The sequence below is a fragment of the Bos indicus x Bos taurus genome, chromosome 6, assembly GCF_003369695.1.
Source record: "Bos indicus x Bos taurus breed Angus x Brahman F1 hybrid chromosome 6, Bos_hybrid_MaternalHap_v2.0, whole genome shotgun sequence".
NCBI lineage: Eukaryota > Metazoa > Chordata > Mammalia > Artiodactyla > Bovidae > Bos > Bos indicus x Bos taurus.
Window position 1 is genome coordinate 97596359 of NC_040081.1, and position 27993 is coordinate 97624351.

Sequence of the window (27993 nt, forward strand, 5' to 3'; positions counted from 1 at the left end):
TAAAGACCTTGTCACCAAATATGGTTATGTTCTGTATTACTGAGGGTGGGTTACAACTTTACTATATGAATTTTAGGGCAAAACAATTCAGCCCTTAACAGGTTTTAACATATACCAAACTCTATCTAATGGGGGCTTCCCGGGTGGCTCATATGGTACAGAATTTGCCTGCAGTGCAGGAGACTCAGGTTTGATCCCTGGGTTGGGAAGATTCCCCTGGAGAAGAGTCATAGACAAGGCCAGATCATGGCGGGCTTGCCAGGTGACTAGACTTTTAGTTTGTACTTGGTGACTGGGAAGGTCCTGGACGGTTCTGAGCAGAGCAATGCCATGATCTGATAGAGGACTTAAAAAATGATTCTGGTTCCTGTGTTGAGAATATTCTGAAGGGGGCAAGGAAAGAAATAATTATTACACTTAACAAATATACCACTATCCTATAAATTACAATCGGCTGAGATAAAAAATAAACAGAGACTAAAATAGTCCCTGGTGACCGCCTGCCCATTCTAGTCCCCATGGCTGCACACAGAGGCTTTGCAAATAAACGTCAGGGGTGAAAATAACACCAGTATGTACAGGTAGAGTAGGTAAAAAAAAAATTTATTTAATTACTTAAATTCTCCTAAAATATAAAAACCAGAATCGTTTCCTGAATTATAGCTTTTGGCAGTAAGTAAAGGTCAATGCAAAGAACAGTAAGCCCCAACTTTCTATTACAGCTTTTATTTTTTCCCCTAAAAAGAGTCCACTTTCCTAGAGACATTCATTTAGATGAGACATATACGAGGTTTTATGGCTAAAGTGCTAAAAATCATATAATTCCTGTAACTCTAGATGAGGATTACACCAGGAAGAAAGCATTAATTTAAACACTCCAGGTCCTAAACTGCAAATCCTAAACAGGCCCTGGTTCCTGTGACAGTCTGACATGTACATACTTGAACTAAAATCTAGGCCAAAATGCTCTAAAACTTCATCCACTAGTCTGTAATTCAGTTACACACTATAAGACTTATTCAAATCTAATTATGTGGTAACAAGACCTGAAAGTATTTTGTAAAAGTTTGTTTTAAAAATCCCTAGATAAACGTAATCTGCTAATTTTCCATTCTATTTTCTATATTTTTCCTTGTTTTATCTGTCTCCTTTGCTTTGCACAAGTTCCCAAGGACAATCCCTAAAAAAATTATGAGTCCTATTGTTCGGTTGGAGGTGAACTTTTCCCAACAGTCCTCAGGTCTGTGGATGTCCAGAGTGTAAATCTAGGAGGAAAGAGCACATGCTGTGTGAGACCGCAGCATCACAGATAAACATGTCACTATGAAGAAGATAACGTTGTAGAATTTTAAGCAATAGGAAGCCTTTAATGCACCTGAGACTATTTCCCAACTAGAAAACAATTGACCATATCTTTCAATGGATAGCCTCTAAGCTGTCCTAAAAAGCAGCACTTGACAGGTGGAGGAACACTTGGAGAGGCAACACATGCTATTTTTAGTTCTATTTAGAAAGTTCTTCTTTATACTGATTGATCTAAGATCTGCTTCCCCCAGCTCCTACCCTCCCTTTTAGCTTTATTCTTTGGAGCAATGTTTCTCAACAGAAGAGCAAGTTACATTTGGGCAGGACAGCTCTCTACTGTGCAGGGCTGTCCAATGCATCAAGAGATGTTTAATGTACCCGGCCCTTACTCTGTCTACATCTTAGCATTTTGTATCTTATCTTGCCTTGATCTCAATGCCAGTGGGACGTGAACATGTGAGTGATTAGTTTGCTAACCATCGATAGATGCCCACATTTAAAAAACATGGTTGTGTTGATCAGTTTGCTTCCAGAGTAATTCAACTCAAGTCACAACCTTAAGACATTGCTCAAATTTTCCTAGACATGCATCAGAAATAATTCCAAGAAAATCAGAAGGAAAAAAATATCTAGGTTTAGGTTTATACTGTTTCTCTAAAATAATACAGCTAGCTTTTTTATATGGCATACTGGGGCAGGGAAGGGACAGTCAAATCGGCATAAACCAAGCAACTGTTTTAGGAAGTGTCTTGCTTGGTAAAACACAGAGGGCATTTTGTTTAAATGATTTTTATAATTTATGCCAAGGAAAAAAGAGGGAAAGGAAAGAAAAAGACCAAACCTGGTGAGCGAGATGGGCTCCCACAGCAGCCAGGGCAGTGTAGTAGGGCATAGTCTGACCACTGTTCACTCCCACCAGGCTCAGTGCCCCCAGCATGGCCACACTGAAGCCACTGAGCCACTTCTTGGTGTCTTCACGGAACAGCAGTGCCGTGGACTTAAGCCCAATCAAAGCATCATCCTTCTTATCCTAACGTTGGAAAGCAGTAAGAAATTGATTTTACTGAGATTTTATTCACATACCATAAAGTTCACCATTTTGAAGTATGTAATTCAGTGCGTGTGTGTGTGCTCAGTCACTTCAACCATATCTGACTCTTGGCAGCCCTATGGATTATAGCCCACTTGGCTCCCCTGTCCATGGGATTCTCCAGGAAAAAGTAATGAAGTGGGTTGCCATGTCCTCCTCCAAGGTATCTTCCTGACCCAGGGATCGAACCCACATCTCCTGCATTGGCAGGTGGGTTCTTTACCATTAGGGCCACCTGAGAAGCCTTGTGCAACCATCACTAATATTTGATTCCAGTAGAAACTGTGTTTTAAAGACCACGCAGGGACTCCCTAGTGGTCCAGTGGTAAAGAACTTGCCTTCCAACGCAGGGGATATGGGTTCAATCCCTGGTTGGAGAACTAAGATCCCACAGGCTGCAGGGCAACTGAGACCATGTACTGCAATAAGAGAGCCTACAAGCCTCAGCTAGAGAAGCCCACGTGCCACAACAAAGACCCAGCATAACGAAAAAAAAAAAAACATAAAACCATGTGGATATACCGTAAGCTGTGAAACATGACAGTAACTCAGAAACACAGTTGATCCAAAATGAATGTGCAGGCCAAGTCGAAGTTAAATGTTACTGCAAAAATGATCTTCCAGGTCTATTTCTATGTATCACTGTACTTTTACAATCCTATACTGACTTTTACTAAATTAGAAATCAAACTCAAGTCTAATTCTTCACATAGCTCTTCTTTACTTCAGCGTTCTCAAACTTCATTTCCTGTATATTTCAATCTTGCTAAAATCAAACATGTAGAAAAATGATCACTTGCTACCTAACCACATCCATTCAGATTTCACTTCCAGCTCAGTTTATTCCTTGCTTCTCCTGTCAAACCCTTCCTGTTTAAGTAGAGCTAGGTCTTGATGATACACTCATACGTGGCAGACTGGTCTCCTCTAGCAACTTTATTTGTAAGCATTTCTATTTATTGTTGTAATCACGGTCATGTGACATTAGAGACTGCATGCAAAGTGGGCATGGTGGGAATGTACCTCAACATAATCAAGGTCATATAAGACAAATCCACAGCAAACATACTCTATGGTGAAAATCTGAAAGCTGTCCTTCCAGGATCAGAAACCAGATGAGGATATCCATTCCTGCCACTTTTATTCAACATAGTACTGGAATTCCTCGATAGAGCAATTGAGCAAGAAAAAGAAAGAAAAGACCCCCAAATTGGAAAGGAAGAAGTAAAACAATCACCAGCTGCAGATGACGTGGTTTCATATATAGAAAACCCTAAAGACGTGCCAAAAAACTACTAGAAATTATAAACGTGTACAGCAAAGCTGTAGGGGACCAATTTTATATACAAAAATTTGTTATGTTTCTATACACTGAGTTTGCAGAAAGAGAAATTAAGAAAATAATCTCATTTACAGTCACAACAACAAAATACCTAGGAATAAATTTAACCATGGAGGTAAAAGACCTGTAGTCTGAAAATATGAGATATTGTTTAAAGAAATGGAGACACAAAGAAATGGAAAAATATTCCATGCTCATGGATTCAAAGAATTAAAATTACTAAAATATTCATACTTCCTAAAGCAATCTACAGTCAATCCAACCTCTATCAAAATACCAACAATTTTCTTCAAAGAAAAAGAACAAAAAAATCCTAAAATTTGTATGGGACTACAAAAGACCCTAAAAAGCCAAAGCAATCTTGAGAAAAAAGAACAAAGCTGGAGGTATCATATATCCTGATTTCAAATTATACTACAAAGCTATCATAGTCAAAATCGCATGGTATTGGCAGAAAAACAGACACATATAGATCACTGGAAACAGAACTGAGAGCCCAGAAATAAGCTCACCTGTACATGGACACAGAGAAGGCAATGGCACCCCGCTCCAGTACTTTTGCCTGGAAAATCCCATGGACGGAGGAGCCTGGTGGGCTGCAGTCCATGGGGCCGCTAGAGTCAGACACGACTGAGCAACTTCACTTTCACTCTTCACTTTCATGCACTGGAGAAGGAAATGGCAAACCCACTCCAGTGTTCTTGCCTGGAGAATCCCAGGGACGGGGGAGCCTGGAAGGCTGCCGCCTGTGGGGTCGCACAGAGTTGGACACGACTGAAGCGACTTAGCAGCAGCAGCAGTACATGGACAATTAATTTACAACAAAGGAGCAAAGAACACAAAATGGAAAAAACTTTCTTTAATAAATGGTGTTGGGAAAAGGAATGAAACTAGAGCACTATCTTACATCATATATAAAAATGAACTTAAAATGTATTAAAGATTTGAATGTAAGACCTGAAGCCATAAAACTCATAGAAGAAAACATAGGCAGTACACTCTGACTGATGTCGGTCTTAGTAATATCTTTTTGTGTGTGTGTGTGTGTGTGTAATAAAGTTTTATTAAAAGTATAAAGGAGATAGAGAAAGCTTCTAACATAGGCATCAGAAGGGGGCAGAAAGAGTATCCGCTTGCTAGTGTTAACAATGAGGTTATATAATCCAAAAAATGTCCGGAGGTTGTAATGTCATCAGACATCAGAATGTCATCAGACCTACTCCCATAATTTACATTTTAAGATAACACTGTCCTCAGGCAAGATACATCCTTGTAAAGACCAGGTCTACTCCCATAATTAACATTTTAAGATAACAGAAGGTTGAATCCAAAGACTGTCCTTAGGCAGGATACATTATTGTTATATTATCCTAAGGAATACATCTTCTCAGGTAAGCAAAACAAAAGCAGAAATAAGTGAATAAGGCTACGTCACACTGAAAAGCTTCGGCACAGCAAAGGAAACCATCAACAAAGTGAAAGGACAAACTACCGAATGGGAGAAGGCATCTGCAAATCATATATCTGGTAAGGTTAATGTTCAAAATATATCAAGTACTCAACAACAACAACAAAAACCCAGTTAATAAGTGGGCAAAGGGTCTGAACAGACATTGCCCTGAAGAATTCTTCTAAAGAACACATACAGATGGCCAACAGGCATATGAAAAGATGTTCAGCAGGATTAATCAATAGGGAAATGCAAACCAAAACCACAAAGAGATACCACCTGAGGCTTGTTAGAATGGCTATCAGAAAGACATGAAATAGCAAGTGTTGACAAGGTGAGGGAGAAAGAGGAGCCTTGTGCACTGCTGGTGGGCATATGAATAGGTGCAGTCACTGTGGAAAAACAGAGTGGAGATGTCTCAAAAAGTTAAGAACACAACTACTGTATGATCCAACTGTTCCACTTCTGGGTATCTACTAAAGAAAACAAAAGCACTAATTCAAGAAGATACATATGTACCCCAGTGTTTATCACAGCATTATATACAAGCTAAGATATGGAAGCAACCTAAGTGCCCATCAACAGATGAATTGACAAAAGACATGTTATATACATACAATGGAATACTATTTAGCCATAAAAAGATAAAATCTTGCCATTTGCAACGACATAGATAGATCTTGAGGGTATTATGCTAGATAAAATATTATATTAAATAAAAAGTCAGACAGAAAAAGACAAATACCATACAATTTCACTCACATGTGGAATATTAAAAAAATAAACGAACAAACAAAACTAAAACACATAGATACAGAGAACAGATTAGTGGTTACCAGAGGGGAAGGGGCTGTGGGCAGGGCAAAATGGATAAGGGGAGTCAACAGTATGCAGATGGGTAGAAACTAAATTTTTGGTGGTCAAAATACAAAGTGTATATAGAAGTCAAAATACAACGCTGTACAAATGACACACATAACGTTATAAACCAATTACCTCAATTTTTTTAAAAAAAGCCTAAAGAAAAACCTTTCCTTTTAATTTGCTTAAAGTTATTAAAAAAAAAAAAAAAACAGTTAAACCAAAGTTACAAAAAAGGATATTTCTTTACCTGATGGGCATAGATAGTATCGTATATCAGAGTCCACATAATTCCAGAAAAATAGAGAGGAAGGCAAACAGATGGATCACAGGAGCCCTTGACAGCAGACCATCCAAGCAACGCTCCCCAATTAAATGTCAACCCTGCAATCAGTGAAACAGAAAGAGAAGACAAGTCTAAATGTACTTTAGAATCCCACAGGGGAGGCAGCAGGCGTCTGCATGTATTGAGCGCCTCCATGAATCCCACGGGGGAGGTAGTAGGCGTCTGCATGTACTGAGCGCCTCCATGGACAAGGCTCTGTGTGTGCTGCTGTCTCGTGTTTCTTTCTTAAAATCTCCCAAGTGTCTGTCGTGGTTATTAGCAACACTTTAGAAAACAGGAAAACAGAGCCAGAAAGGGTAATTAAAAATTACATTGCTAACAGAGAGAATCGGAGAAGGCAATGGCACCCCACTCCAGTACTCCTGCCTGGAAAATCCCATGGACAGAGGAGCCTGGTAGGCTGCACTCCATGGGGTCGCTAAGAGTCGGACACGACTGAGCGACTTCCCTTTCACTTTTCACTTTCATGCATTGGAGAAGGAAATGGCAACCCACTCCAGTGTTCTTGTCTGGAGAATCCCAGGGATGAGGGAGCCTCGTGGGCTGCCGACTGTGGGGTTACACAGAGTCGGACACGACTGAAGCGACTTAGCAGCAGCAGCAACAGAGAGAATAATATCCCACGATAAACAGGGGGGTTCGTGGGAAGAACATGTGTCCTATGTAGTGTGACGCCTGGCACAAGCAATAAATAGTGTTGCCTTAGGGCTTGCACTCAGACCTGTCTGAGTCAAACTCCTGTGTCCTTTCCTTTATTGCTGTATTTCCCCTTCAAGTTACAGAAACAAAGGGTACAGACAGAAACACTGGTTCCTCACCCCCTCCCTAAGGGCTATAAACAAACATCCACATGGCGACAACTCCTAAGTATCTCTGTGTCAGCCTAATCATGTCTCTCAGCTTCAGATCAGATCCTGAGCTGCCTGCTAGACATCTCCCACCTGCAAGTCACTCAGGCACGCTGACACGCATGCTCTGTGGGACCACAGACGAGAGGCACTTCATCAGCTGAGGAAGAGGGATTCCAAGTGGAAACAGGCAACGTTGGAGGGGAAAAAAAAAGGGTATCTGAGAAAAGAAGTCTAGGACTCACTGAGTCTGAGGTACCTGAGGGACTTGCTCATTCAAGACGGTGAATGTGTTTCAGTCATTTTTATTTTTCTAGCACTCGGTATGATTCCTGACACAAAGTAAAAGTTAGGGTTTCAATAAATACTTAAAAGTAATATACTAGCTTTCTTAATACGCTTCAAGATTATTCTAGGAATAGAATAGAAAAGTCTAGAACAGTTATTTTTGCAATAGATTTTGACTTACGTACCTATCTTCCTCTTTCTACCAACTGACGTGCCAAGTGCTATGTTAGATGCGGCACCATCCATATATAAAGAATACTTTATCTTCCAGGCGTTTACAGTTTATTAGCGGGGACAGAGGGCAGACTCTCAGCACCTTCCTGTTGAACTGCTGCTGTTGGAATGAGTAAGTGCCACGTGAGAGTTCTACGAGAGAGACTGGCTGAGTCTAAGGAGGCTTCACAGACAGGGAGGAAGCGCTCACAAACTGTGACCCTTCTTCTCAGTACACTGCATCTTCAGGACGGGTAGGCCGAGGTGGCTAATTGTTTTCTTCATGACATACCCAGATTTTTCAGACCATTTCAGGAAACAATGATGATGACCTTAGCAATCGTCCAAGACTTTTTAGCCAAAAAAGCAGCTAATTGCCCTTTTTTAAAATATGAAAATTTATTCCTGGTTTGGAAAATTTCACAACTGACCTGACATTTTATCTCTGTCACATTACACACACATGTGTATGTATTATATATAAAAGCACAGCTTGAGGGTATTGAAGGAGATACTTATGTAGTTATTTCAAGCTCACCCAAGGCTAACTGAGGCCAGTATGTAATTCGTTTCATTAGCGGGTAGGTGGTGACAAGAAGTAGGGATGCTGCTCCAAGAGCTATACTGAAATCAAGAAAAAAAAAATTAAAAAGATTAGTGTCACCATCCCTTAAAAATCACTAAAAGATAACAATAGTAACACTAATTAGGAAATGATTTATCTTAAATTATACCTTTTTATTTGGTAAAATTTTCTTCCTAGACCTTGATTCCTGAACTTTAATTAGTATAAAGGATGATTAGAAAATACCTAAAGTGCTATACACAGGGACCTCAGCTCAGTGCTCTGTGATGACCTAGAGGGGTGCAGTGGGGGGTGAGAGGGAGGTTCGAGAGAGGGTATATACGTATACTTATGGCTGATTCGCATTTATGGCAGAAACTAAAACAACACTGTAATGCAATTATCCTCCAATCAAAAATAACTTAAAATACCTTCAGTGTTATAACAACCAAACAAAATAAGAATAGCCAACACGTATATTGCTTTCATGTATTAGACTTCCCTGGTGGCTCAGATGGTAAAGCGTCTGCCTACAATGCGGGAGACCCAGGTTCAATCCTTGAGTTGGGAAGATTCTCTGGAGAAGGAAATGGCACCCTACTCCAGTACTTTTGCCTGGAAAATCCCATGGACGGAGGAGCGTGGTAGGCTACAGTCCATGGGGTCACAAAGAGCTGGACACGACTACTACTCTAACTGCTCTACATATGTTAAGTTGTAATAATCTTCGCTACAACCCTAAGAGATGGGCAGTTTTATCTTACTTGGTTGATTGGTTGTTTTTTTTTTTTTTTTTTTGGCAGAGGGAAAAACTAAAGCAAAAAGAGAAAGTAATTTGCCACGTGTCCTAACAGCTAGTCAGCAGGGCTGGACTCAGGCCTAAGGCGTCTGGTCTGAGTATCCAACACGATATTCCCCATATGCTACTGCCTGTCTAGATTTCGCTTTAAAACATCGAGGCAGCAGGTAAACTGAGATGTCCTAACAGAGAATGGGAGTCCAAATACCCCTCCCTGTATGCAGGACAAGGCATTATTTCTCTGGAAGATAAGGTCACAAAGCACCTAGGAAAGGAGGACAACATCAAATGTTCTCAGGATGCTCACAGCTCACCTGGCATTACCCCTCCAGGAATAACCTTTCAAAGTGTTATCACTCGACTGATAAGATACCACTAGACTATCAGGATAAGACATGCAGTAAGTCTAGTTTCCATATGCTTATTCTCTGAGCTCCTCCTCTTTTCTGTCTTATTGAAGCACTATGTAGTCAGCAGCTGCCTGGTACACAGAAGTTTAATTCTGTCTGTGTTTAAGAGGTTCACAAATGACTCCTTTGTTCTTCTGTCACTGATTAGGAATACGACTCTGGGAAAGACCTTTTTTTGCAAAGTGAGTACAATCATTCCTGCCTCTCCTGCCCCTACTGCTTCAGAGACACTACGTGGATAGGAAAGATTACACAAATGGGTTTATTACACACACTCCCATGCATGCACCTAGAAAACCTAGGAAAGTGCCTTGAGTCCTTCAGGGAACACACAGTGCAAGTGCTGGAGGTGGTGTGGGACACACGAAATTGCTGATCTCATCATTCCTTCGGCAGAAAGCATTCCTGACTTAATACAGTATGCGGTGATTTACTCAGATTGTTAACTTTACAGATGCTTGATTAGGTAATAAACAATTTTGTGATTCAGGTACTTCAGTTCTATCTTATATCTACTTCTGTACCAAACAAGAGATTTTATGCATGATTATGAAAAACACATTTATTGTACCTGTAGTAATTCAGACACAGTAGAACGCCCAGGGCCAAGGTCAGCTGTCCCCCAAGAAAAACAAAGGACCGAAAAGTTGAAATGTCTCCAGCAGCTATTGGGCGACTTGCTGTTCTTGTAACCTTAACACATAAAACAGATCCCTTAGTGTCGAGAAATAGCTCAATTATTTACTTAAACATTGACTCAAGAGACTGGCCCATAGTACCCACTAAGACAGACACATGAATAAAAAGTGAGCACTGGAAGTACTGCCGAGAATCAAAGTTCCTATTTAAACCCGCTTTGAAAAGAACTAAAAAGTCCCACCATTCACTCCTCTTTCTGTCGCCCATCCCCATCTACAAGCAAAACAAAGCCACTTCCCGATCTAACTATTTAGCTACCCAGCTTAGCAAGTACATGCTCAATTTCCACAGAACAGTGAGGGACAAAAATAACGGGACTGTCAGGAAGGGAAGCTGCAGAGCATGTCAGATAAGGGTGCTATCACGTGAGTACGGGAAGCACTGCAACAGATGTCAGATATGAGGAAAGAAGACAGATTATCTGAGTCTGAAAGTGGGAATGGGACTTCCATGGTGGTCCAGAGGCTAAGGCTTCAAATTTCCACTGCAGAGAGCCCGGGTTTGAAACCTTGTGATTATTCTAAACTCAAGCACAAATAAACAACATAACCAAAATCTTCAGCACTGCTGGAAGTTGAGAACTCAGGATCTGGTATCAGAGAGCCCAGCATTTGAATCCAATTCCATCACTTATTGGCTCTGTGAATTCTGGCAAATTACTTGACCTCCCTCGGTTTAGGTTACTTACTTACTAAAGGAAAAAGAGCAAGAGAGGGAGAGGTAATAATAGCACCTACTTCACAGTGCAGTGTCTGATGCCATAAATATTAATTCTAATTAGTATATTTTTGTATGACTTATATCAAGGGTTTAGCAAACTATGGCCTGTGAGCCAAATTCAGCCTTCTGTGAAGGCTGAAGAATTGATGCTTTTGAACTGTGGTGTTGGAGAAGACTCTTGAGAGTCCCTTGGACTGCAAGGAGATCCAACCAGTCCATTCTAAAGGAGATCAGTCCTGGGTGTTCTTTAGAAGGAATGATGCTAAAGCTGAAACTCCAGTAAAGCAAACTATGGCCTGTGAGCCAAATTCAGCCTTCTGTGAAGGCCGAAGAATTGATGCTTTTGAACTGTGGTGTTGGAGAAGACTCTTGAGAGTCCCTTGGACTGCAAGGAGACCCAACCAGTCCATTCTGAAGGAGATCAGCCCTGGGATTTCTTTGGAAGGAATGATGCTAAAGCTGAAACTCCAGTACTTTGGCCACCTCATGCGAAGAGTTGACTCATTGGAAAAGACTCAGATGCTGGGAGGGATTGGGGGCAGGAGGAGAAGGGGACGACAGAGGATGAGATGGCTGGATGGCATCACTGACTCGATGGACGTGAGTCTGAGTGAACTCTGGGAGTTGGTGATGGACAGGGAGGCCTGGCGTGCTGCGATTCATGGGGTAGCAAAGAGTCAGACACGACTGAGCGACTGAACTGAACTGATCTGATCTGATGAGCTAAGAATGGCTTTTTACTTTTTTTGGTGATTGAAAGTAAATCAGAGAAAGAGTACTGTGCCACATGCAAGCAGGCTGAAATTCAAATTTCAGTGTCCACAAATAAAATTTTATTGAATCAGTGAAACGCCCATTTTCTTACATACTGTATGTGTCTGCTTTCATGCTGCAACAGAATGCAGTAGTTACAACAAAGACTACACGGCCCACAAAGCTAAAATATTTACTATCTGGCCCTTTATAGAAAAATTGTGCTGACCAGATTTACAGCATGCCTCACTGTGTAATGAAATAGTTTGTCAGAAACTGTAATGATTCATCTTGGTTAGTGCCAGAACTGAGCATTTTATCCTCGATTTGGTTCTTGTAGTTTCAAGTGGAAATAATATTTATGTTCTTTTATTTGACTTAGGATATTATGCTTATTCCTGCCAGTATTTGAGTGTTACAGTATGCTACTTAATCTAAGAGTTATATACACATCGCACTGTTGAATCCTTGTAACAACTGTTTTTAGCCACTTGAAGGTTCTTGCCACTTCTAGGTTTTGGGAAACTGAGACAGAGAGGCTCAGGAACTTCCCAAGGTCACAGACATGAAGGCGGCACAGTCAGTCCAGTCCCACCAAGCACGGTACTAATCAGAAGATTACACTGCCCCTTCAGTACGAGGGAAACTGCCTGGCTAAACGTGAGAGCTGAAAATAAAGCACCCATCAAAAGACTAAAAATGATGTAACATGATAATAAAAACAGATTCTATGTGATTTTTATGAAACTAGAATGCTCAAAGCTGACAAAACCAAATCATTAACACCTGTGCACTGAGATTTTTGGACATAATGTTTATCACATGACTAGCAGACTACATACCTTATGAACAAAACACATTTAGTCCAGATAACCTGATAGCAATTCACTTATCATTTAATGTATCAGCAATTTACTTAGTCATCTACTATATTAACCAAATGGAGAAGGAAATGGCAACCCACTGCAGTATTTATTCTTGACTGGAGAACTCCACAGACAGAGGAGCCTGGCGAGCTATAGTCTATGGGGTTGCAAAGGGTTGGACACGACTGAGCAACTAACATACACGCATATGTATGTGTGTATGAAGGTTTAAGCAAAACCTTCAGCCATAAACATATACTTAAGGATATACAGCCTTTAAGAAACTGTGAGGTAAGCATTACAATTTGACCAAGCTTTTCAACTCACTCCCTCAAAGAGATGCTCATAACATTTTAAAATTCATGTTAGCAAAACCCACAGCTATAAAACACTCACTTAAGTGGTCTGCTGTATGTCAACACTGACTCTGGATTCTTCTAATCAGTGCAAAGTGGCATGGGGGAGATGTAAGATATCTAATCAGTTCCCTTTTATCTAGGGAGAAAAAAAATTCACTTAAGAGAAAACTAAAATGGCTCTATTTTGTTAATTTTAGAAGTAGAAAAAGTTGGTCGGTTTGATTATGTTATTCTAAAGTATGTTATTTTTCAATTAAATTTTTAATTAAACTTTTTTGAAGATAATTTGTGGATTACTAGGCAATTAAAAAAAAATGTCTGTATTTTAAGAAATATAGAAACCCTATGTATCCATTATCCAGTTTCCTCCAAGGGGAACATTCTGTAAAACTTTACAATATTACAATCAGGAAACTGACACCAAGCTGCTCTAAATGTGTTCAATAATTATTCTGAAGGGATATACACTAGAAGCCTCGTTCACATGGTTACACAGAATGAAAAATCGACCAGGAAGTGCAACCTCCCAAATTAAGAAAGTGTGCATCGCTTGGCATGAATCAAGGCATCCTAACTGGGTCAGCGAGACACAGAGATGCCTTTACTGTGCATCACGTGACTCTCTGCCACTGTCCTACCCTCCAGCCACACATACAAACCCACAGTTGCAGCCATCGAGCATCACAGACTTCAGCTCACAGCCTGCCTCTGGATCTGCTACTCCCTCTACCTAGGCTGACCTTCACCTTCCAGCCCAGCCTTTATTTTTGGCATCTTATTCTGTCATAGTGTGAAGGTCACCTTACCCTATCTGAAAAAGTTCTCTCTAACCCCGTCCATGATGCTAAGGTAAGGTAGGCGGTCTTCAGTAAGTTTCTTTATGGACACTATCTCTTGATAGCTAATAGTACCAAACTGAAGTCAGCAATGTTATCTTTCATCGATGCAATCCCAGAATCCATCACTGTGTCTCATTCACAGTAGGTATTTGATAAATGTTTTTGTATTAAAAACTAATGTGAACTAAAAATCTAGATAGCATATTAAACCTAGATAGCATATTAAAAAGCAGAGACATTACTTTGCCAACAAAGGTCCGTCTAGTCAAGGCTATGGTTTTTCCAGTAGTCATGTACGGATGTGAGAGTTGGACTACAAAGAAAGCTGAGTGCCAAAGAATTGATGGTTGAACCGGTGTTGGAGAAGACTCTTGAGAGTCCCTTGGACTGCAAGGAGATCCAAGCAGTCCATTCTAAAGGAGATAAGTCCTGGGTGTTCACTGGAAGGACTGATGCTAAAGCTGAAACTCCAGTACTTTGGCCACTTCATGCAAAGAGTTGACTCATTGGAAAAGACTCTGATGCTGGGAGGGATTGGGGGCAGGAGAAGGGGACAACAGAGGATGAGATGGCTGGATGGCATCACCAACTCGATGGACATAAGTTTGAGTTAACTCCGGGAGTTGGTGATGAACAGGGAGGCCTGGCGTGCTGCAATTCATGGGGTCGCAAAGAGTCGGACACGACTGAGCGACTAAACTGAACTGAACTAAGAATCATCATAGGTGTGCTTTACTTAAGGAAAACTCAGACTTATAGGAAAGGCAAACCCCGGAAGATTATTCACTTTATGTGTTATATGATTATTTACTTCACATAATTCATCCTGGATTTCTTACAAATTGAATATTTACTTGATCTTTTACTCAAGCATTTAATGAGCTTGTACTTGTTATAGTATGGCTGCTGGAATAAAGGGAAAACAAAATGGACCTTTCCCTTGGGAGAAGAAATATAATGTATCAAGTTTTAAATGAAGTTTTCTCTGGGGGCTTGGGGAGGGGGATAAGGAAGACTGGCATTTTCTATCCTTTCTATTCTTTATATTGAGTGTTTCAGACTAAGCATGTATTGTTTTTTCTAAGGAGAAAAAAAAGATGAAATTATGTTTTGCAAATGCTAGTAGGGCTGCCTTGGTTCATTTAAATTAAGGTTTGATTTACACAGAAATAGTTATGGTCCCAAAAGTTCTCAAAGGAAGGGCTGACAGTTCTTTCAGACACCCATGGGTTCCGGATGGAATTTTCACTTTCACTTCCAATATCCTTACTCTGGCCTTCCAAGTTTGAATTCATGTTGTAAAAAGGAAGTGCACACGGCCCCCACAGCTGCTCCTGGGTTAAGAAAGGCAGCTCTCTGCACCTTACAACACCAGCTATTCAGAGGATACCAGCACTTGCTATTTCAGCGAGGACACTGAGGAGCCCCTGCGCCTTTCTGGGATGAATCTACCTTTTTATCATAGTCCCGGTCCCACATGTCGTTAATAGTACAGCCGGCTCCACGCATCAGAACAGCTCCAGTGCCAAACAGGGATAACATGTACCAGTCTGGGAGACAACCTGGGTCTGCTGCCAGGCCAATGCTCCAAGTACACGGCAGATACAGCAGCCAGGTTCCTGAGCAAAAATAAAGAGAAAAAAAAAGGGTACATATTCAAGTTAGTTAACTGCTTTCATTTGCTTGAACACTGCAGCCAAAAGAAGCAAGGAACACGAAGTCAAAACCACATGACAAAACTGGGAAAATAAACTTGAAACTCAGGTCACAGACGACTATTCTCCCTAATAGGTAGGGTTCCCAGAAACTGGAGAGACATCAACAGCCCAACTGAAAAAAATGGACAAAAAACGTAACGGAAAATGCAAATGGCTTTTATACCAATGAAAAGATACTCAACCTGATAAACACACATCAAAATTACATTGAGATAATATTTTTCACCTATCAGGTTGACAAAAGCCAAAGTCTGACATACTCTGGGGATTTGGATACTCATGTATTTCTGATGAGGTTGGAGGACAAACTGAGAATTTTTTCCTACATATGTGTGTGTATGTGTGTACATATAGGCACATACATACACATATTAAACAAATATATACATTTGAATGTATATTCATAAACTATGCCAGGAAGGACACATTAGAAACTGATACCAACAGCTGCTTTCAGGGAAGAGAACTGGTACGGAAATCAGAGTGGAAGACTTAGTTTTCACTTTACATACACCCTTGTACCTTTTGAATCATGTCATATGCATTATTATATGCATGTATTACCTGCTCCAAAAAGTGAATAAAACTTTATTTACTGTTGTTAATACAATATAATAAAATGACTTGGGGAGAGAGGGATTAACCTACTTTTTTTCAATAAAATATTTTGCTAGAACAATACATGCACAAACGTGAGTAGTTCTGGTACTCAGCTCCTAAACTAGATGCTGCTGCTGCTAAGTCGCTTCAGTCGTGTCCGACTCTGTGCCAGCCCACGGGGCTACCCCGTCCCTGGGATTCTCCAGGCAAGAACACTGGAGTGGGTTGCCATTTCCTTCTCTAATGCATGAAAGTGAAAAGTGAGAGTGAAGACGCTCAGTCGTATCCGACTCTTCTCGACCTCATGGACTGCAGCCTACCAGGCTCCTCCATCCATGGGATTTTCCAGGCAAGAGTACTGGAGTGGGTTGCCATTGCCTTCTCTGCCTAAACTAGATGAAATTAAGCTAATTCTTTAGAAGGACTGATGCTAAAGCTGAAACTTCAGTACTTTGGCCACCTCACGCGAAGAGTTGACTCATTGGAAAAGACTCTGATGCTGGGAGGGATTGGGGGCAGGAGGAGAAGGGGACGACAGAAGATGAGGTGGCTGGATGGCATTACCGACTCGACGGATGTGAGTTTGAGTGAACTCCGGGAGTTGGTGATGGACAGGGAGGCCTGGCGTGCTGCAATTCATGGGGTCGCGAAGAGTCGGACACGACTGAGTGACTGAACTGAACGGAACTGAAGCTTTCCTTTCCTATTGAGAAATATAATACAAACCGTCCCACCCCCACCTCAATCCCTCAAACGTGTCCCTCTGGCATGAGGATTAATTTAGGCTGATTACCTTTAAGAAACAGAAGACCGAGGAAGTTTTCTTGTTATAGAATAGTGCTATTATCAGATAACTGCAAAAAATATGGGCTAGGTGTGCTGTGGGGAACTTGGTAGGACCTGGAGACCAGAGATAACTGTTTATTAAACATTTGCTTTTCTATCTCCAGTGAATTATCTTCCTCCCCACCCCTTTGAGGTTCCAAACCACTACCTGCAATATCCTGCCATGTCTTTAGCTGAAGATGGTATTTAAGATGAGGATATTTTGACCATTTTGGTGAGTTGCTCAGTCTTCTTGGGTCTCTCTCATACAATTAAACTTTTGTTTGATTATCTCCTATTAATGTGTCTCATGTCAACTTAATTCTTAGACTTAGAAGGGTGGAGGATAATGTCTTCCTCCTCAAAAAGTGAAATAGGACATTTGGCTAAAGAAATCAGATACTGCACGAAAATGGTCAGATGACAAAGTCCTTAGGATCATGTTTAAGCCTCATTAAATTTAAGCTTTATTCATCTGCAAATATTTATAAAGCGCATGCTTTGTACCAGAGATGTTCCAGGAATTGGGAATACAATGGTGACTAAGAGAGAGATGGTTTCTCCCTTCATACAGCTTGTAAATCAAAAGGGAGAAACCCAGTTAAGCAAATAATAATAAAATAGACCAATTCAACAACAGGGCAAGTACAGGATCCTACAAAGGCATAAGACAGTGCCACCCAAGTTAACTGGGGACGGAGCAGGGAAAAATCAGGAAAGCTTTTCCAAAAGGGGTATAAACACACACTGCAGAAAAGGCAAGGCAGATCAGATCAGATCAGATCAGTCACTCAGTCATGTCCGACTCTTTGCGACACCACGAATCGCAGCACACCAGGCCTCCCTGTTCATCACCAACTCCCGGAGTTCACTGAGACTCAAAGGCAAGGCAAGGAGAGGCTAAGACACAGGAAGGAGCAGTCTACAGCTGAATTTAGGTCGTCCTGGGGAGACTCACATTCAGTGTGTCCCATCTCAAACAGTAACAACAATACCGTTCAGTAAACGTTTGTGCAGTGTCAGGCAGTGCTCCTGACGCTCTCTCCATACAGACTCATTTAATCGTCAAAGACACCCTTATAAAGCAGGCACCGTTATTACTCCCATTTTACAGATGAGGAAACAGATGCACAGAGAGGTTAAGTAATACACAGTGGGTTTCAGAACTTCCTTTTCCCTGCACTGACCAGTAGAGTTCAGAGGAACAGGAGTGGCTAGCTGAACCTGTTCTGATAGAAAAGAAAGGCCACTACTTCACAGGCATTTTCCTGATGCAATAAGAACTGAAGGTTTTACTTAAAAAAGAATTCTAAAGACAAAGATGTGTAACCACCTATAGCATTTTATGTTGGTGTCAAGATTTCCTTGGCTGTAAGTCTGTGTTATAGGTTCCGCATGCACTGATGGGAAGCTGTAGGGTACTCCTACAGATGAGGAAGCTTTCTGTAATGAAGGTTCTAGTGTCTGCTCCTAGCAAGTGATACCAGATACTCAAGTATATTAAATTTGAACGTTCAGTCTTTCTTATCTACAAAAGAGGCGAAAGAACATCTATCTCTTAGAGTTGTTACGACAATGCTAATAACAGTGATAATGAAAAACAATTACAAATTCAGTGTTACCTGCGACAGGTGCTGTCATATACTACTTTTGATTCTCACAATAAACATATGCAGTAGGCTATTATATTTACTTAACAAACACAGAAACTGAAGCACTGAGAAAGTAATTTGCCCAAGGCCACGAAGACAAACCTAGCCAAACCTGAAAGTGAAAGAGTTAGTCGCTCAGTCGGGTCTGACTCTCTGTGACTCCATGGACTGCAGCCCACCAGGCTCCTCTGTCCATGAAAATTCTCCAGGCAAGAATATCGGAGTGGGTTGCCATTCCCTTCTCCAGGGGAATCTTTCCGACCCAGGGATTGAACCCAGGTCTCCTGCACTGCAAGCAGATTCCTAACCTCCTGAGCCCCTGCTGCTGCCGCTGCTGCTAAGTCACTTCAGTCATGTCCGACTCTGTGTGACCCCATAGATGGCAGCCCACCAGGCTCCCCCGTCCCTGGGATTCTCCAGGCAAGAACACTGGAGGGGGTTGCCATTTCCTTCTCCAATGCATGAAAGTGAAAAGTGAAAAGTGACAGTGAAGTTGCTCAGTCGTGTCTGACTCTTCGCAACCCCATGGACTGTAGGCCTCCAGGCTCCTCCGCCCATGGGATTTTCCAGGCAAGAGTACTGGAGTGGGTTGCCATTGCCTTCTAGGCAGCATATTAAAAAGCAGAGACAACACTTTGCTGACATAGGTCCGTAGAGTCAAAGCTATGGTTTTTCCAGTAGTCATTTACAGGTGTGAGAGTTGGACCATTAAGAAGGCGAGCACTGAAGAACTGAAGCTTTGAAACTGTGATGTTGGAGAAGACTCTTGAGAGTCTCTTGGACTGCAAGGATATCAAACCAGTAAATCTTAAAGGAAATCAACCCTGAATATTCATTGGAAGGGCTGATGCTGAAGCTGAAGCTCCAGTGCTTTGGCTACCTGATGTGAAGAGCCGACTCACTGGAAAAGACTCTGATGCTGGGAAAGATGAAAGGCAAAAGGAGAAGGGGGCGGCAGATGAGATGGTTAGACAGCATCACGAACTCAATGGACATGAATTTGAGAAAACTCTGGCAGATAGTGAAGGACAAGGGAGCCTGGTGAGCTGCAGTCCATGGGGTCACAAACAGTCCAACACAACTTAGTGACCGAACAACAACACAGACAAACACGGCAGAAGTCAACAAAACACGGCAGAAGTCAACAAAACACGGCGGAAGTCAACAAAACACGGCGGAAGTCAACGTGGCCGGAAGTCAAATCCAGGCAGTTTGCCCCTAGACTATCACTCTAAATCTCTACATAAATCTATCTAAATCTCTACATCTCTAGCTAAATCTCTACATAACCATGAATTCTTTTTCTTTTGCCCTCCTGATACTCAGCAACATGTTTTTGTCTTCCCTATGACACTTTTGCGACTGATTATCAACATGATATTTTCATTCTGTTCTCTCCCATGAAGAAAGATAGTGAGAATACAAATAGGTGTTAGAAAGATATATTCATTACATAAAAAGTAAAAACTCTCCGCACAACAATGTGAATTTACTCAGTCCCATTGAATTGTACAGTTAAATATGGATAAAATAGTATGATTTATGTTATGAGACTTTTACCACAATAAAATTTTTTTTAAAAAAGAAAAGTAAAAACTCTCTGGGAAATTATAAATAAATTGAGCAAGCATTCTGAAAGGTGATGAGTGGACCAGGAGCTTGTATAAACTGAGTCTAAGATTCATGTACTAATAGATATACGTATTAGTAGATAATAATATGTAGTATTAGTAGATAATAATAGATACATGTACTAATAGATAATCTTCAAGACAACACCAACAGCCATAAATGCAGTAAAACCAGTTATACCACCAATTTAGTGGAAAGAGCACCACCTGCTGAAACTTCCTAAAATAATGTAGTCTGTGACATGGTTGTAGGAAGTTGTAATCCTTTCTGAATAACAGTGAAACCCACTTTTTAACAATAGCAAACTTCAGCAAATTAAAACATCACACATAGGGGCTTCCCTGGTGGCTCAGTGGTAAAGAATGCACCTACTAATGTAGGAGATATGGGTTCGATCCCTAATCCAGGAAGATCTCACATGCCACAGAGCAAGTAAGCCCGTGCGCCACAGCTATCGACCCTGTGCTCTAGAGCCCGAGAACCCCCACTACTGAGCCCATGTGCCACAACTGCTGAAGCCCGTGGGCCCAGAGCCTGTGCTCTGCAACAAGAGAAGCCACCACAGTGAGAAGCCCACGCACCACAGCTGGAGAGTAGCCCCTGCTCGCTGCAACTAGAGAAAAACCCACGCAGCAACCAAGACCCAGCACTGTCAAAAATAAATAAATAAAATTATAAAACCATACACATAATACCCACAAAAGAAGAATTTAAGCAAAGAAAAATCATATCTGGAATTCTGATACTGTCAATATATTATTCCTGGCATACAGTAGGGGCTCAAAAGAATGCTTGCTGGATGAATTCTAATAGTACTGAGACTGCCCAGGTGGGGCTAGTGGTAAAGAAGCTGCCTGCCAATGCAGGAGACATAAGAGACCTGGGTTCAACCCCAGAGTCAGGAAGATCCCCTGCAGGAGGGCATGGAAACCCACTCCAGTATTCTTTTTTTTTTTTCCAAGTTCAAAATAAAATGTTTAACTTACACATAATACAAGTTATGTACAACCTGAACAAATGTTGACTGAGTAGATACATTTCTGCACAGGAAAAGGGGAGGGAACACTGTAAAAATCAACATGTTCCATGCCATTAACTCATTAATGACTAAATGGCCACATTTAATTTCAGGTAAATGTTAGAACCTCTTAGATTACCACTATAAATACATTAAAAAAAAAAGCAACACAGAGAAATAACTATCAATGGTATTTGAGAATAGAGACTAAGTACATTGAATGTATTGCAGGCAAGGCAGAGGCATTTTTTTTTTTAAAGCTTTTGCACAGACTTCATATAATCTTAAAAGAAACATGAATGCAGGCCTTAACAAGATTTGACTTGCTGAAATCAAAACACCTTCCATTCAAAAAAAGTCATAAGACTTCAGCTTTTAAAAAAATAATAAAATAAAAAGAACAGTTCCAGCCTTGGACCAGAAAAGACCTGGAAGAGTATGGTAATTAGATTAAACAAGCATGGTCAGGCTTGGAACCTGAATGTACTTAAGAGCAAAAGCTCAAAGTGGGTGGGGAGGAGAACAACCTATTTGGTAACAAAGGTGTATTATATATGTGATATAAAAAAGGTATGGTGAAAATGTACCTTTTACTAAAGCTTATACAAGTTCCTTGGTCCATAAATACTATGTTAGATTTTTGTCTTCTAGTTTGATTAACATTTTTTTTGAGGACTTCCCTGGTGGCTCAGACAGTAAAGTGTCTGTCTGCAATGCGGGAGACCCGGGTTCGATCCCTGGGTCGGGAAGATCCCCTGGAGAAGGAAATGACAATCCACTCTAGTACTATTGCCTGGAAAATCCCATGGACAGAGGAGCCTGGTAGGCTACAGTCCATGGGGTCGCAAAGAGTCAGACATGACTGAGCGACTTCACTTTGATTAACTTTTACTCCAGCCACATCTCTATTTCTCGCCCATTTAAACAAAATCAAACAAAAACCAACCAAACAAAAATAACAGCTGAAAAAAATCGATTTCCAGAAGTTTGTATATTTAGATGTTTTTTTGTTTTGTTTTACTGTGGCTTCTGCACTTCAAATCAGCACTTGCAGGTAATGGGGTTTTTGAATAGTATAACCCGGTATGCAAAGTTTTCCCAAAAAACCACAAAAGAGTGTTCATTTTTTTCTTTTTTTTGTCAACATTTTGCCGCACTCAAGTCAGTGTAAGTCCTAGCAAAAAGATGGTAGTTAGGACACAACTGTTGCTGTAGATGATGTGACACTGGTTGAATTTGTGCTGACGTTTGTGTAACTTCCCTCGCTCTTGTGTTTGATCCACTGGGGGGCACTTGGCTTGAGTTGGCTCGAAGGATTGCTCCCGCTGCACTGCAGTGTGGCCGTGGCCCTGGTCCTGGGGTACAGGTGAAGGTAAGGCTGGTGGAATAAATGATTCCATCATTACGGACCAAAGTTACTGGAACCTGGACTGGCTGCCGGACCCATCTCCAGCCTTCTCGGAATGCAGAAATGTCTGGGACAACACAGAGCATACTCTCTCCACATCAACATAGTTTCAGCTTCTACATCCCCAAACCACACTCGTAAATTTGGAGTGAAACTCTGTCCTGTAAGTTCAAGCATTGCTAGTCCCCACTGCCATTCAACTGAAGACTTTCTACGACAGGCTCAGGTGTGACTGGGGCAAGGACAGGGCCCACCCCCTCATAAAATGTATACTCTGCCTTATCTGTACTAATGATTGTCCAGGAAGCTCCATCATTTATCATCTCTTTATTTCGTTCTTTTGGGCATGGAGTGGCCTGAAACTGGATTATTCTTTCTTGAGAAAGGCACAAGTACATTCTTTCTGTATCCTTAAGGTAAAACGCACATTTGTGGAGCTGTGACACAGGATCATCGGCATCCAGTAACGCGGTCTGCTTATCAACCTTCCTAATTATCAATCTTGGGAGTGCCATGCCAGTAACTGAACACACAAGTTTGACTGTTTGTCCATAATGGATGTATCCATCGCGGACTGTGAATTCTTCTCCTTCTGATTCATCATCATCCAAGAGATGAATGTAAAATGCTCCCCACTGCTGAAAACTGGCATGGAAATTACCACCTTCTACATGCAAGTATCTGGTGCTAACTGTCTGGGATCGGAGTCTATTAAACAGAGCCACTTTTATTCCTGAGGCAATGCAGAGGTCAGCATTTTTCAGTGATGGCTTCTTTTTGGAAGGTTTGGAGATGACTTTTATCCGCTTGCTTAGGAACACACCAATGTCATCACTGTTGCCATAGAACATCTTTACAGACAGCATGAAGTGCTTTCTCTTGTCTGAATCAGATATATACAATGTTTTGGCTGTGCAATAGTTCTTTTCTTCCAAGTTCAGTTGCTGCATTTCTTGGTCACTATTTCCTATTCCAATAAAAGCACATGGTTGAGATTCCTGTTCTGAACAACCATCGCGTTCCATTTGTTCTTTTTTTTTGTTCCATCCACTGCCCATAAGATACACACAAGAAGGAGGGCAAAAAAACCTTTTTTCATTTCCATATGACTTCTGTGCAACTTTTGCATGAAGAATAAGCACTGTTTGATCCCCTCGTTCTTTTAAATAATTTCACATAGCTTCCCTAGTGAGTTGTTTAGGTGGAAGCCGCTCACCAAATTTTCCTGTCACAACAGGCGCCATCTTCCACCTCACTCCAGTATTCTTGCCTGGAGAATCCCATGGACAGAGGAGCCTGGCGGGCTACAGTCTACAGGTTCGAAAAAAGGCAGACACGACTGAAGCGACTTAGCACACAGCACAGTACTGAGACTGTTAATAGGTTGTCTGAAAAGTCCTACAGTCATCTTATGTAGAACCAAAGCAAGCAGGCAGGTATCCTCCTAACATCAGATCAGATCAGATCAGATCAGTCGATCAGTTGTGTCCGACTCTTTGCGACCCCATGAACTGCAGCATGCCAGGCCTCCCTGTCCAACACCAACTCCCGGAGTTCACTGAGATTCACGTCCATCGAATCAGTGATGCCATCCAGCCATCTCATCCTCTGTCGTCCCCTTCTCCTCTTGCCCCCAATCCCTCCCAGCATCAGAGTCTTTTCCATACTTAATACTATTTACCCAATCTTCTCCAATTCCAATTTCTCAAGTAATGGCTAACACTCTCGTGCATGTATTATGTCAAGCACTGTTCTAAGGACTTGACACTTACTAACAAATTCTCATGACAACTTTACAAAGTCAGTATTCTTAGTATCCTCATTTTACAGATGAGACATGAAGGCCCAGATGGGTAAAGTAACTTACCAGAGGTCCCTCAAGTGAGCAGAGTGAAGATTCAAAGAAGTCTGGCTCTAGAGTTTTACTCATATATAAACTCTTTACAGTCTCTTATTATGTGGTTGAGCCTCTAAGGGAGAAGCCAGAGATTTATGGAAATGGGACTTAGAGCAGTTGCTGATATTAGATGCCCATAAGCCTACACTACATACGGCTCTGTGACACATATCACAACAATAGAATAACAATGATTAGGCTTCAGGTTAGAATTAGGCTTAAAATTTTATGCCTATCCACTTGAATCTGGCCCCAAAATGCCATGGGTCATGATGACAGGACTGTGCCTACCATTTAATTGACTTTTTCACTTTAACTGCTGATTGTTATAAATTCTTAGTGCTCTGATCTCAAATTGGTAGTGCATAAATTTAGAATACCAAAAACAAGGCCTAATTTGGGGGTCTTAGCTGAGCAAAGGTGGAGGGACTATATCTAGGCATTTGAATGTATTTACCATCCACTGCTTAAAAAAAAAGAAAAAGTTGGCTTAAAGCTCAACATTCAGAAAACTAAGATCATCTAGTCCCATCACTTCATGGAAAATAGATGGGGAAACAGTGGAAACAGTGGCTGACTTTATTTTTCTGGGCTCCAAGATCACTGCAGATGGTGACTGCAGCCATGAAATTAAAAGATGCTTACTCCCTGGAAGGAAAGTTATGACCAACCTAGATAGCATATTCAAAAGCAGAGACATTACTTTGCTAACAAAGGTCCGTCTAGTCAAGGCTATGGTTTTTCCAGTAGTCATGTATGGATGTGAGAGTTGGACTGTGAAGAAGGCTGAGCGCCAAAGAATTGATGCTTTTGAACTGTGGTGTTGGAGAAGACTCTTGAGAGTCCCTTGGACTGCAAGGAGATCCAACCAGTCCATCCTAAAGGAGATCAGTCCTGGGTGTCCATTGGAAGGGCTGATGTTGAAGCTGAAACTCCAATACTTTGGCCACTGGATATGAAGAGCTGACTCACTGGAAAAGACCCTGATGCTGGGAAAGATTGAGGGCAGGAGGAGAAGGGGACGACAGAAGATGAGATGGTTGGATGGCATCACTGACTCAGTGGACGTGGGTTTGGGTGGATTGTAGGAGTTGGTGATGGACAGGGAGGCCTGGCGTGCTGTGGTTCATGGGGTCGCAAAGAGTCGGACACGACTGAGCGACTGAACTGAACTGAACCATTCACTGCAATGGTACATGCCGTCAGCCAGATTACCTGGAGTTCAGCCTCCACCCCACCCTCCCCTCTGTCCATTCTTATTCTGTCCAGCTCTTATTCAGCCTTGATGCCCAGTATTTTCTATGCTCAACTGGGGTTCCAGACGAGCTTATATCCTTAGTGTACCAACACTCTAACTCTACCCTTGAGTCTTTGCAAAAATAATTCCCCCACCAATGAGGAACTCTTTCCTCCTCTGCAAAATCTACCTGTCCTTTGAGGCAGGGGTCCCCAATGTCTGGGATCTAATGCCTGATGACCTGAGGTGAAGCTGATGTCATAATAATAGAAATAAAGTGCACAATAAGTGCGATGCACTTGAAAAGTGAAGTGAAAGTGAAAGTCGCTCAGTTGTGTCTACCTCTTTGCGACCCCATAGACTAAATAGTCCATGGAACTCTCCAGGCCAGAATACTGGAGTGGGTAGCCCTTCCCTTCTCCAGGGGATCTTCCCAATCCAGGGATCAAACCCAGGTCCCCACACTGCTGCTGTATTCTTTACCAGCTGAACCACCAGAGAAGCCCAAAATGCACTTGAATCATCCCAAAACCATGTCACTCCCCTACAACCCCCAACATTGGGAAAAACTGTCTTTCTTGAAACCAGCCCCTGATGCCAAAAATGTTGGGGGCCACTGCATTGAGGTACTTTCTTAACTTTTTCTAGCAATGAACATTCACAATAATTACTCTTTTCCTGCTGTACTTACTATCTGTATCACTTGTATTTGATCCCATACTTTCCCAACTCACCTAATCCTTTGTTTCTTTTTTTTTTTTTAACCAGACTGGGAGTTCTCTGAAAGGACAAAGTTGCCACAGCTCTTTCTATCCCTAAGGCTAGGCGATGCAGTAGGACTTCAATCTTTCAATATTAACTGCCACAGTCTTCTAGACACTAGAAATAAAAGTCCCATATAAGTGGAGTTTATGCTGTATTGGAAAAGTGTATCAACCAATAAATGCATAAGGCTAGCGGCGAAGGTTATGAAGAAAAATGAGAGGTAAAGAGAGAGAGACTGCAGTGAAAGGTGAATACGTTACACAGAAAAGTCAAGGAAATCCTCCCTTAGCAGGCGACCATGAGCTGATAAGTAGTCCCCAAGTGCAATGCCTGCTGCATTCGAATGAATTAAATCTTTGTGCTACGAACAGTGCAGGGCAAAGAGCTAAGAAACTCAGCATTATCCAGTCTGGCTCTCCAGAGAGCCTTGGTTTCCTCTGCATTTGCTTTGGGGGCCTTGCAGCATTATGGGAAAGATGAAACATAATGAATGTGGAAATGCTTGCATACTGTGCTACTGCTAAGTTGCTTCAGTCGTATCCAACTCTGCGTGACCCCATAGACGGCAGCCCACCAGGCTCCCTCGTCCCTGGGATTCTCCAGGCAAGAACACTGGAGTGGGTTGTCATTTCCTTCTCCAATGCATGAAAGTGAAAAGTGAAAGTGAAGTCGCTCAGTCGTGTCCGACTCTTCGCGACCCCATGGACTGCAGCCTACCAGGCTCCTCCGTCCATGGGATTTTCCAGGCAACAGTACTGGAGTGGGGTGCCATCGCCTTCTGCGCTTGCACACTGTAAATATGCGCAAATGCAGGGATGTGGGCACGGAATTTCTGCTCGATTCATAACTTACGAACACGGTCTGTGGGATGAGCGGAGTTTCTGCCCCGCTCAGGTGCTCAGGATTCAGGGAGGGGGTGACAGCCGGCCGGGCACTTTGGAGATCGCCCTGCTCGGGTTTCTCGAGGGTAACGAGCGCCTGGAGGCCAAGCCGCGGCTTTCGGGATTCATTTCCATGACGCCCGCAGCCCCTGGACTGCCGCGTCCGTACGCACTCACCTATGGGCTTATCCAACCGCATGAGGCGCAGGTAGGGCTGCAGAGGGCGGGGCGCCGAGTTTACGACCGCGGCTGCCGACAGGCTCAGCGGACGCCCGCGCGGCCCCTGCCCGGGCGAGGGCTGCCAGTTCGCCGCGTGGAGCCCGCGGGCCGCGTGCACCAGGGCCAGGGAGCGGCCGCGCGTGCCCCACAGCCATGCCTGAGTCTCTGCCCGCAGGCCCCGCACGAGTCCCGCGCCGCACGAACCCAGCATGGCGCTCGGGAGAGCCCGGACCCACAGGGGCCTGACGTCATTCCCGAGCGTCAGGTCAGCGGCAGGCTGCGCGGTGACGTCAGCGGGATGACCGTCCGCGCCAGTCCGGCCCCATGGTCCAGAGGCCTGATCCTTTCGAGTAACGTGAAAAGTGTCGCGGTCACCTAGCGCTGTGAA

General features: G+C 42.3%; 1 protein-coding gene and 1 pseudogene across 1 annotated transcript; both read right to left on the minus strand.

Annotated features, from left to right (window-relative positions):
• Positions 1 to 586: 586 nt before the first annotated feature.
• Positions 587 to 27860, minus strand: COQ2 (coenzyme Q2, polyprenyltransferase). Its single transcript, XM_027544918.1, has 7 exons — positions 27564 to 27860; positions 15206 to 15372; positions 10089 to 10210; positions 8282 to 8367; positions 6299 to 6432; positions 2147 to 2335; positions 587 to 1265 (listed from the first exon to the last, which is right to left on the minus strand). The coding sequence occupies exons 1-7, from the start codon at positions 27814 to 27816 to the stop codon at positions 1101 to 1103; spliced, it is 1116 nt and encodes a 371-aa protein (XP_027400719.1). The 5' UTR covers positions 27817 to 27860; the 3' UTR covers positions 587 to 1100.
• Positions 22391 to 23893, minus strand: LOC113894463 (annotated as a pseudogene).
• Positions 27861 to 27993: the final 133 nt, after the last annotated feature.

Coding starts and splice junctions, on each gene's coding strand:
- COQ2 (XM_027544918.1), bottom strand. CDS start 27,816: ATGCTGGGTTCGTGCGGCGCGGGACTCGTGCGGGGCCTGCGGGCAGAG. Junction 15,373..27,563: donor GCGGTTGGATAAGCCCATAG/GTGAGTGCGTAC, acceptor ATTTTTGCTCAG/GAACCTGGCTGCTGTATCTG. Junction 2,336..6,298: donor ATACTATCTATGCCCATCAG/GTAAAGAAATAT, acceptor TTCCAACGTTAG/GATAAGAAGGATGATGCTTT.